We start from the raw sequence: 11,493 nt of genomic DNA, 5'->3' as shown, positions 1-11,493 counted from the left end.
AACAGCAGACATTCAACGCAGAACAACCTCCTCGTCCTGTCTCGAAACCACCTCGCCAACTCTCTCTTCCCGACAACCCCCTCTCCCTTCTAGCCAAGCGACGATATACCCGCCTCGCGCGCTTCATATATCGCCCATCATGTGTACGTATTGGCCCCGTTTCACCTGCCTGCACGACGAGGTTTACTGAATTCCGGGTTTTTTTTTTTTTTTCAAACAGCGCTCGTGACCGGCGAGAAGACGAACTTCCAGTTCATCCTTCGTCTTCTTAACACCAACGTCGATGGCAAGCAGAAGATCATGTACGCCTTGACGAAGATCAAGGGTGTTGGTCGCCGCTATTCCAATCTGGTTTGCAAGAAGGCGGATGTTGATTTGAACAAGCGGTGGGTTTTCTTCTTTCTTCTTTTCTTTTATCTTGCCCCTTTCTCTTTCTCTGCTATTGCTGTGCGATTGGGATTGAGATTGAGATTGGGCTGGTCTGTTTCCATGGGGATTTTTTTTCTTCGCATCGTCCATGGACGATGCGAATTAGGATGTCGGTTTGGAATATGGAAATTTGATGCTGGATTAGAATTGGGTGGGAACTACAAAGATGCAGGAGGAAGAGAAGACCAGAATGTCGATACACCATGACCATCCGAAGACGCACCACAGTTGGAAAGACATACCTCCTTTTCAAACCCCATCTCTCCACCCAGTCCGCCTAACTCCACCAAAAAACCCCCTCCGAAATCCCCATACCCATAATTTATTTCCCTTCACCCCCTGCTTGATTTTTACTTAAGTAACCATAAACTAACATGGAAAACCCAAATCCCACAACAGCGCCGGAGAAATCACCTCCGAAGAACTCGAGCGCATCGTCACCATCATCCAGAACCCCACCCAATACAAAATCCCCACTTGGTTCCTCAACAGACAGCGCGACATCACCGATGGCAAGGACTCGCAGGTCCTCGCTAACCAGATGGAGTCCAAGCTGCGCGAGGATCTCGAGCGCCTGAAGAAGATCCGCGCCCATCGTGGTCTGCGTCACTACTGGGGTCTCAGAGTCCGTGGCCAGCATACCAAGACCACCGGCCGGAGAGGGCGGACTGTTGGTGTCAGCAAGAAGAAGGGTTAAACGGGGTGTACTTTTGTTTCTGTGTTTTCTTTTTCTTTTTTTTTTTTTTTTCCCTTTTTTTTTTATACACTTTTATTTGGTGTCCGCTTTGTATTTCGCTTGTTTCTTTTCTTTTTCGTGGTTGGTTTGGTTTTGCCGGGTTGTGGAGGAGAGCGTCTGTGGGAATGGGAATGTTTTATGAAAGGGGTAGTAGGGGGGGGACATTTAAGAAAACCTGTTACGGCAACGTCATGGACTCTCTTGTCTGCGTTCCCTGTTGATGCGGCCCATCTTGCTTGCTAGGCTCTCCTGCGATTGAAACCCCGGATTCCCTAGAGTAATGAATGGAAAGAAAGAAACCAATGAAAAATTATACAACAATGCCATCAGGGAAAAAAAAAAAAAAAAAAAAATCGCTTGTATGACTCCGATTTTTTCATCCATCCATCCATCCATCGACTTTTGCTTTTATCCTCTGTGTCCCTTCCTTCTTCATCTTTCGATGCTACAATATCGTCTGTTCTTATCGTATGAACAGGCCCGGGGATACCGCAGGTGATTGATAGATATTTATCTCAGAAGAAACCCATTTTTTGTAAAGTCAACACACAAAGTCTACAGGGAACTTTGACTGGCCCCTCCCCTCCCTTCCGGTTAGTCTTTGTATCCCTGTTTTATCTTATATTCGTTCCCAGCCTCCCTCTACTTCCGCTCAAGCGACGTGGGATGGGCACGCGTCCTAATATTAATATATTAATATATATATATATATATATATACATACATAAATGAACGAAATAGCATGGAACCAAAAACGGAGTAAATACATGCATTACGATGGAGGATGGATATGTTTAACTTTATACACCCAAAGGCAGAGAGGAATGAAAGTTCGTAATTGCCAGTTTCCACCAAACACACGGGCGAAATTCAGGAATTTCTTTTGCCTGGCTCAGCAGCGTTTACTGTGCTAAACAACTTGACATGTCTACCATAGATGTTTTATGCCTGTTGCTATTTCCTCTAGTTATAGTGTACATGAGTAGTCACGCGAATGCATTGCGTCTTTCTTCTCTTGTGTGAGTGACTAGAACTGAAGGAAATTGTAATCATGAAACCGAGAGAGAGAGAGAGAGAGAGCTGTGTGGTTGTGAATAAAGAAAAGAAAACCCCAGAAAATCAGTTTGCAAGTCGAACACAAATAATCAATAACTGCAAAGTAAACAAACCCCTTTCAAAAGAAAAAGTCAAGATCAACACCCCATGAGATGTTTCCCGGAAGTATCGTCGTGGATACTATCAAATATAATAATATGCCTCGTAAAATAAAAGCTCACATATATGACAGGAGCTTCGGGTGCCCACTTCGACTGCCCACTCCTAAAGACTCTAGATGTAGCTAACGTGATGAAATGAATAGAATGGGATTTTCTAGGGCGATTTATCCGACCATTCGCCGCCCAGCCAGCGGTTGAAAAATTCCAAACTCGCTTCAGGTTGATCCATCGGGACCATATGTCCGCCACCGAAAAGACGCATGAAGGTGAAGTTGCCCGCGGACTTCACTTGGCCGATAACCCTCACATCTTCATGATTCTGGCTGGTCAAGTTCTTCATTTCAGCCGCCGCAAATTCATTATGGCCGGGGTACTCGAGTGCCTCCGTCCAGGCTTTATTGCCCAGCCAATTACATATGAAATCAGCATCACCAGCATAAATAAGAACGGGCATTTGAGCGAGAAGCGTTGGCACGACACGCATGTACGGTTGCATCCAGTCGCCTTGGAAGAGGAAGTTGCGGTTAATATCCATATTGCAGGATTCGTAGCTACTGACTTCGGCGCCCAGTGACTCCATCACGGCGTTCCGGTTCAAGTATTTGCTGATGTCATCTAGTTGGGTGTAGCAGAGGCTGCCGCCCTCGCACTTGGATCGTACATCGTAGGGGTTCATACCGCTGCGTTGGTAAGGGCCGATCAACGCGTTGTTGCAGTAGATAGAAGCGGGAACGCAGGACCATCGGCTCTCAGTGTTGTAGCACGCTTGGATCATGGCAAGGCAACGGGGAAGTGCATTATCCATAGCTTGACAGCTGGACGAACTCAAGACCGCAGGGTACCCACCTTCACCGCATGCCATGGGTCTGTAGTGTGGGTATTGAGAGAGAGGATCGGTCAATCCGTTCCCAACCAGAATGGACTTGAGGTTGATGTTGCGGTGTGAATGCGACATGATTTCGGAAGCAAAGACTGGGATGTAATGTCCCGCGTAAGATTCGCCAGCAATATGGAAGTCCTGCCGGGAATACTCCGGGAATTGCTCAAAGAATAGCGTGAGAAGAGCATAGACATCTTTAGCGGCAGCTTGTGTGTTGCTCACTGAGCTGCTACTGTAGGAGTACCCCACATTGACTGGTTGGTCGAGGAAAATTACCGACGCATTCGAATTCCATGAGAACTCGTTGTATTCCACCTTTAGTTGTTTTGTTATCGATGATGGACCCAATTCAAGAAAGAGACCCGTAAGTGAACTGCAACCAGGACCTGTCCAGTAGTGTGACATCGGTTAGTTTGTTTATTTAGTCGTATTTTCGTAGGAGGACTCACCGCCGTTAAGCCAGAGAACGACAGGATCATTCTTCGGGTCGTTGCGAGACTCGAAGAACCCTAGTAGTTGGTTAGCAAGCAATTTTCGCTTTTTTTCGTCTCTTTTGGTTTTTGAAAAAGTTGTTGTTTGGGGGCCGAGTCAGGGAGGAGATGGTTTGAGTGCCATACAGTAGAAGAGATGTTTATCGTTCTCGTTATCATCGAGATAACCGCTATACTGCTTGACAGTATCAACACCAAGATTGGACGGGTCAACAGCCTTGACCCTCAAGTCATAAGTATCAAGTCTTCCGCCGACTTTGCGATGCTTCTCTCCAGCGTCTCCCTCCACCCAGACAGCCTGGACGTCGGAACCGCGGACGATGTGGTCCCACTCGGAATCCGGGCGACGGTTATGTTTCTTGGGTGGGGGAGTCTGAGTAATGGCATCCATGAGGGTGTCTGGGAATTTGTCCATCACGTCTTCCCAGACATTGCCGGCTTGTTCGCTCAGGTGGCCAAAAATATCGCTGATCTTTTGAAGGGGTGTTTCAGCAGCTTGGGGGTGGTCTACAGGTTCCCGAAGGACCTGCTGCTGCGGCCCAGAGGCGATTGCACCTCCAACGAGGAGGGCAAGAGCGAGAGACGACTTCATTGTCGCCGGACCTAGGCAGTCTTTCAGGAAATAGAGGTTGTTCCAACCTGTGAGATGTCTGGTGTTAAATGCTGAGCTAGACAAGGAAAAGTAAGTAACGACCTGGCTTGAATGGCATACATACCTGGAAGAAGGTTGCCAAGAGAATGGAGCTGCTTCAGGCGTGAGGTATAGATGAAATAACAGGATGAAGCTCAAGTCTGAGCGGGATGAGCGGGATGAGGTTGATGTTGGAGATGGGAGGAGGGTTGGGGACTGGGGACTGGGGATTGTCGATGTAACGAGAGGCAACCAGCTAGGGGAAGGCCCGGATTGCGTCACCTGACTGGAAGCTGCCGACCTGTCACCGGCTCCGATTGGGCAATCCACAAAGTCTGCGACAGCGACAACCTTTTCCCCACGCACTATTTATAGCTTCAGGCGGATGAAGCGGCTTGTGTGGCTTCTGGCAGGTCAAGCGGCAACAAGTTCCGGGACCATTTTCTCATGGACCTTCACAGGGACCAGTAACTTATAGCAGAGCAGAGCACAGCAGAGAGCGCTATGGAATCGACACCCATACATGTCGGGCATAGCCCAGAATCTGCAGCACCCATTTTTTTCTCAGTCCAATCGGAGAGGCATAGCGGAGATGGTACGGAGTACTATATCCCAAGTTGGCAGGATTTTGATGTTTTATTTACCTTCATCCCTGAGTGGTAGCGTTATACGTCACCTAGTTTCAATGACAAATGATGATACAACTCTAAGAACACCTGCCAAATTGCCTCGCTGGAGAGAAGAATCCTTGCGTGTTTCAATCACGAAATAAATGTTGGGCAGGGCTGTTTTGAAAGAAAGCCATTGGAATAAACACCACCCTACAGTAATGCTTGACAATATTGACTTGACAGGTTCCAACATGGAGATCCATAGCACCCATCTGCATAGGATGTAGAAACCTCTGTCCTATGTAGTTACACATTGCGACCATCACCCATAACTCGTAACCTTCCACACGGCCCATTCAACCCCGTGCTGTGTCCCGCCAATGGCTCAGTGCTCATGAAAAGGATGCCGAATGGTTTGTCGATTTATCCGTGCTGTGGAGGTGAACTGAGGCAATTCTCACAGGAATGACTTTCAAAAGATTCACAGAATGGAATGAAATGAACATCCCGAGTAGATGAAGGTATTACCGTTATGGGTGGTAGTTCTTTTTTCACTCATTGAGAGACACCCTGTTCTGGGCGATGTCCAAGTCCAATAACGTTCATTCGACGTAAAATCTATTCGAATCCTGTTACTGAGCATCTGATAAAATCTGCCGCTGAATCCTTCAAATCTAAACAGGGTCACCGAGATCTGATATTTTGAACACTGGCTATTATAATGTTCTCTGCATTGGCGATAGATTGAGCGCGAGCAAGTTCGTGTTTGTTCTGTTTGCATTACGTTCCCCCCCTCAATTCAATAATATGTTGGATATTGAAGCCAGTATTCGATTTCATGTGAACTATTTTCTTTTATCGACTCGATAGATACCACTCCAGTCATTATACTCGTTGCCGCCGCCCTGTATAGAATCCCCTACATCAATACTTCAGCGTTCAAACAGGGCCCGCCCTCTCGAAACAACGTACGACTCGTGAACTACCCCTCCCCGCGTTCAAAATGCCTGTAGGCATAAACCAGCCCTCAAACCAGATTAAATTTACGAATGTCTCTATCGTCCGGTTGAAGAAAGGTTTCCCCTAATCATTTTCTTCTTCTTCTTCTTCTTCTTCTTCTTCTTCTTCTTTCCTTTAAATCTAACCACAAACTGTCCCCAGGCAAGAAACGCTTCGAGCTAGCTTGCTACAAGAACAAGCTCCTCGAATACCGCTCGGGCTCTGAAACAGACCTGGACAACGTCCTTCAGATCCCCACAATCTTCCTCTCCGTCTCCAAGGCCCAGACAGCCCCCGCTGCAGAGCTAGCCAAGGCGTTCGGCCCCAAGGTGTCCAGCGATGAAATAATCCAGGAAATTCTGCGCAAGGGCGAGGTACAGGTTGGCGAGCGTGAGCGGAGAGATATCCTTGAGCGGATTGAAAAGGAGGTCATCGAGATCGTCAGTGCGAGGCTGGTCGACCCTGTGTCGAAGCGGGTTTACACCACCGGCATGATTTCGAAGGCGCTCGATCAGTTAAGTGCCGCGAGCGGGCAGCAAGGCGCTGCCGCCACTGCAGCAGCAAAGGGCAAAGCTGCCGAGACCGTTGATACACCTGATGCTGCGGTGCCTGCCGCCGAGGAGTCCGCTGCGGCTGCTGCTGCTGCTGCGCAGGAAGACGATACGGCATCCAAAAAGCCGATGTGGACGGGCGTTGTAACGAAAAAATCCGCCAAGACGCAGGCTCTGGATGCTATGAGGGCGCTGATCGCCTGGCAACCGATCCCCGTCATGCGTGCCCGGATGCGTCTGCGGATCACATGCCCCACGTCGATTCTTAAACAGGCGGTGAAATCTTCGCCTGGCTCTGGTGGCGGTGGTGGGAACCACAGTTCGTCCCCGACGAAAGGTGGACATAAGAAGGGCAAAAAGTCTCGTTCCCGTTCCAATTCTCATGCTCAAGGCGACGACGACGACGACGACGACGACGACGGGATGCATGAGACTGTGGCGCCAAAGGCATCTGGAACTGTCAAAGATCGCATCCTAAGCTACTTCGAGCAGGTCGAGGTGCAAGATGTGCTGAATGTGGAGGAATGGGAAGTTATTGGATTTGCAGAGCCCGGCGCGTTTAAGGGGCTGAGTGAGTTCGTGGGAGGCGAGACGAAGGGCAAGGGCAGGGTGGAGGTTTTGGATATGGCGGTTACGCACGAGGAGTGAAAGGGGAGCGCGGGATCTCTCTATGCAATTCTCTCCGTGCAATTTGTTTTTGCATTCCTTTGCTATCCTATTTGTGTTTTGGCCGATATTTGATATCCTGATGGAACACCATGGACGACCGTAACGTTTTTTATATATGTCATTGTTCATGAGATGGCATGCTAGTTGAGAATCATGAACCTTTCTCGACGATTCTATGGTTTTTTTTTTTTTTTTTTTTTTTTTTTTTTTCTTTGTAAAGCATCGGCGCATGCATCACCTTCGTAGTATTGCCAAATTGGCTAAACCGCATGAAATCTTTCGCGAATGGCTTGAAACGGCTGTGAGTAAAAAGCTTTCATCCAGAGGTCGTGTTAGAACCAACTCCATGTTGTTCGTGATTTACCATACTACGCAATCATTCGGCGTCCATCCCAACGCAGTTACGGATCTCACTAACCTTCAAGTGCATGTATCGCTTGACCGAGGGAGGGGCGGTTTAGAACTAGTAACCAGTGAAAATGACTACATAATTCAAAGGACGGGACTGAAGTATATATATATTCCGCCGACCATAAAATGGAAGTCTAGCCGACGTATGTTGCCATGAATGCAATTGTCTATACGTTTATCTATCCATCTATTTGTTACATAAAATTGTAGTGCCCTTGTATATGTAGTTAAACTACCATAGCATATTTGTTTTTTAAAAGTTTCGAAAAGCCAAATTTGCCGGCTCTATTCGTGCGAAACATTTCAGACCTATGAGCAAAGCATTTATTGGAAATTTTCAGTCGGTGTGTTGGTATAGGTGCCCGCAGAGAAAAGGATAACAGGGAGAACAAAGGCAATGGGGAAGGGGAAAAGAAGAAAAGTGAGAGGGAGAAAACAAAAAAAAAAAAAAAAAAAAAAAAAAAAACAAAACAAAACAAAAAAAAAAAGCAACGAGCCGCCACATATGCTGCGGATAAATGGTAACTCGCTGTCGAGCAGTTTGCGCCACCGCACATTGCCAATATATATGATCAGATCCGGCCGAAAACCCAAGCGCCCGGTAACCCGTCATCCCAACCAGCAGACAATGACAAAGAACAAACTCATTACATCGCAGTAGTCTGCGTAGTAAAATAATCCAATCAAAACATCATAATTCATTATCTTAGCTCTATCGCCTTCAACGCACTCGAGAGTCCCGCCGGTGAGACGGGCTGCGACATGGAGGATGGTGACACAGTTTCCTTTTCTGCCTCCGAAACCTGATTGGGTTTGATGGTGGGGATTGTTAGGACTGTCTCCGCCTGTGTCGGGAGCGTGTCTTGAGTTTGCAGGGTGAGAAGAGTGGAGGAACTCATGTTTACGTCCACTGGGTGTGGTGTTCGCAGGCCGGTGCTGTGACTACTATTTGGACCACCACCGAGATCGCCCTGTTGTTCCGAAATGGCAGTCGTAGTTGGCGGTGAAGCAAACAGGGAGGATGAAACCATTCTTGCATCTGATGCACCGTCCGATGGCATTAGATGATACGACTGATTCGTTGCACCGACTCCGCCATCGATGTACTGCACAATTCCGCCTTCACTCGTCACACTCCCTCTCCGTGATGGTGGTGCCCTCGTGCCCAACGGCGAGAGCTCTGAAAGCATCGACCGCGGCCGATCCGCGCTCAACATTGCTCCTGATATCGAATATGCGGCCAGCCGCTTGATATGTGCTTCATCGAATGGGCCCCGGTATTTCGACCGTGGTATCTCGTGTGCCTTGTATAGCTCGATTTTCGGCTTGCTTGGTTTGATTCCACCCTTTTTGTGATGACCGTGGGCCTGCCTGGACCAGTAGCCGCTCTTGGGATGGCTAGATTTCTGGTTCTTTGAGTTTTTGGATGTTTGGGGCGGAGAGGAGGTGGGGAGGGAACCGGAGCGGGAGAAAACTCGCTTGATCTTCTCGCGGAGGGGCTTTATGGACATGTTGGCGAATGTCCGAATGTTCGACCCCGGGGAATTGTTCCTTGATTGAGGTTTGAGGTCACAGAAGGAGGCACAACAGAACGGTTTGGTATTTGGGAGGTGAGAGGAGCGTCAAAGATAGAAGCTATCTGTCGAGAAGCACTGATCATGGCTTCAAGACGGAAAGCGTACCTTTTGGCCTGCTGGAGAAGAAGGAGAAGGTTTTTATGACCAAAATACGGAGTATGGGGACGTTAATGATAGAAATGGTAGAGTCGAGTTCAGATTTGTTCGGTTCCTTGGATCCGCCAACTCTGACCCGCGGCCGAGACGCAACGGAGAAAGAAGCTTGAAGCTTTGGTTCGGAAGCTGGGCAACGGGCGATGGGAAGCGAACGGTTCATATATTGATCTCGGCAATGTTGAAATTTTCGGTTTCCATTTCCAAAAATTTCAACGGGGAATGAATGGAAAATCATAATAGATACCAGATCACCACGATGGCGAGAAGGAGGTCTTAATACCATTAATATTATTTATTCATTATTCTTATTGGTTCAAGCAATATTTAGGAGGCTGCCATTCAGACGTGAGACGGACAGAGACGGAAATAAACAGGCCCCCATGGTTATTTATGCGCTTGTGCATTTGCTGCGATTCTCGACGGTCGGAAGACCCACATAATGTAACTAGTGGACATCAACTGCCTCCAACCGTGGACACCATGGCGTAGATCGGTTGGTTTGGCTTGCGCAAATGATTCAAGGTTTTAACCGACATTCGACCAGGGCAGAGGAATTCGCTGGCGACGGCTGAACATTTGGCTGTGAAAAATGATACTGAATGGAACCATCCATTTAAAGCACACCCACACTATTCAAACAGGAGGTATTCGACTGGGGTTAGGGCTTGGGAAAGAGGAACAGAGAGATAACTAAAGCCTTGCAGTCTAATACGATGTTTGAAAACCACGGGAATGATTTTCAGCTGACAATCTGCTGTGCAACTTTTCCCAGTACGGAGTAGGTATTCCCGCCTTTTATAAGGAAGGGTTGTTTTTTTCCTTTTTCTTTTTCTCCTTTTGCTTTTTTTCTATTCTTTTTTCCAAATGGATCTCAGGCTCTTTTACCCTCCTCCTCGTCACGCGAGCCAAACCTTTGGCCGCAGGAATGATGCGGCCAGTGTCTGGTGCTTATGAGCTAGGTCTACTCAGTAAACCTTTTTTCAAAACCTTGTCCAACTCTCACCCCTTGATTTGAACCATATCCAACCGCGGCTTGTGAACCGAGGTAGGCCCAGGCAATGGACGATTGAAAACAGAGCCAATCGTTTATTTTGTGCTAGCGGGAGAATATTCCAAGCTCATTCGGTTGCGTTTTCTTTTCTTTTTCTTGGAGTTATTCCGTGCTTCGTAACATGCAGCTCCCCTCCGCGTGGCGGCCAACATCGCTCGTCTGACACTGGTGCATCCGGCATAACCGTGAACCTTGCCAGCTTTCGCCGCAGAACAATGTGGAGAATTTTGCGAATTTCCGGGGCATCGACAGATCATCTTGAGAACAAATTTTTTGTCAATCGGATGATAGAGAGCTATATATACCAGGAACGTATTCGACTGGAGTTCAGGTTTTTGTTTTCTCTGTCCGTCTTTTCTTTGCTTTCCTTTTCTTTTTTTCGACGCGGGATTCCCAGCTTGGAGAGTTGGATACTGCCAGCATCTAGCTCCTCATTGGCTCAACTAGCCCGCCACTAGCAAACTATTCCTCTTCGGGAAATCTCCAGATTCCCGCGCGTCTATATCGGCTATTTTGTCTTGGCATGGATCTCTTGTCTTTGGCGTGTTTCAAATCGTCCGACGTGAGCGTCTCAAGGTTTATTTTGTACTCTGATATGATATGTTTGGGGTTTGTGTGATATCTCGGACTATCCAGGCGGTAAAAGATGGACCACCTATGCTAGCAGCTATGATTCTAAAAGAAGCTGCCCTTTGAACACGGGTGGCGAGGAAACGAGCAGTAGGCGGATTCCCGCCTGCTACATTCGATTGCCATATGAACTACGCAGTAATGTTGAACAGGACTCAGATATACTGCTTAATGCTTTTAGGTTTCCTAAAAGTATCGGAGGGAGGCCAGAACCATGGAAACCCTATCGCATAGGCTTCTGGCTTCACAACAAAGGCGTCAACGTAAATATGACGTGGATGACCTCATTCTGTTCACTGCACCTTATGCCCATGCCATCTCCCCCCTCCCTTCTCTTGACCTGTCCGGTCATAAACCAATTGGATATCCCTCTTGCAACAGATTTTGTTTCTCATTGACCGTATCCGAATCAATCATACCAGTGGGGAATTTTTTGATGTCCTCTCTTATCAGG

The 11,493-nt window shown here is 47.7% G+C and overlaps 4 protein-coding genes across 4 annotated transcripts; 2 read left to right on the top strand and 2 right to left on the bottom strand.

Annotated features, from left to right (window-relative positions):
- Positions 1–139: 139 nt before the first annotated feature.
- Positions 140–1,126, top strand: HCAG_08667 (40S ribosomal protein S18; the record flags this gene model as incomplete). Its single annotated transcript, XM_001536296.1, has 3 exons — positions 140–143; positions 221–386; positions 829–1,126. 3 exons carry the CDS (start codon positions 140–142, stop codon positions 1,124–1,126), a joined length of 468 nt encoding a protein of 155 aa, XP_001536346.1.
- Positions 1,127–2,536: 1,410 nt separating this feature from the next.
- On the bottom strand, positions 2,537–4,345 carry HCAG_08666 (carboxypeptidase Y precursor; the record flags this gene model as incomplete). Its single annotated transcript, XM_001536295.1, has 3 exons — positions 2,537–3,648; positions 3,712–3,771; positions 3,880–4,345. The coding sequence occupies 3 exons, from the start codon at positions 4,343–4,345 to the stop codon at positions 2,537–2,539; spliced, it is 1,638 nt and encodes a 545-aa protein (XP_001536345.1).
- Positions 4,346–5,998: 1,653 nt separating this feature from the next.
- HCAG_08665 (conserved hypothetical protein) lies at positions 5,999–7,193 on the top strand (the record flags this gene model as incomplete). The annotated part of the gene is made up of 2 exons (XM_001536294.1): positions 5,999–6,071; positions 6,157–7,193. 2 exons carry the CDS (start codon positions 5,999–6,001, stop codon positions 7,191–7,193), a joined length of 1,110 nt encoding a protein of 369 aa, XP_001536344.1.
- Positions 7,194–8,197: 1,004 nt separating this feature from the next.
- Positions 8,198–9,136, bottom strand: HCAG_08664 (predicted protein; the record flags this gene model as incomplete). The annotated part of the gene is made up of 2 exons (XM_001536293.1): positions 8,198–8,268; positions 8,356–9,136. 2 exons carry the CDS (start codon positions 9,134–9,136, stop codon positions 8,198–8,200), a joined length of 852 nt encoding a protein of 283 aa, XP_001536343.1.
- Between the last annotated feature and the right edge of the window lie 2,357 nt (positions 9,137–11,493).

The sequence above is a fragment of the Histoplasma capsulatum genome, genomic scaffold (genome assembly GCF_000149585.1).
Source record: "Histoplasma capsulatum NAm1 scaffold_12 genomic scaffold, whole genome shotgun sequence".
NCBI classification, from domain to species: domain Eukaryota; kingdom Fungi; phylum Ascomycota; class Eurotiomycetes; order Onygenales; family Ajellomycetaceae; genus Histoplasma; species Histoplasma mississippiense.
This window is presented reverse-complemented; position numbering and strand designations above follow the sequence as displayed.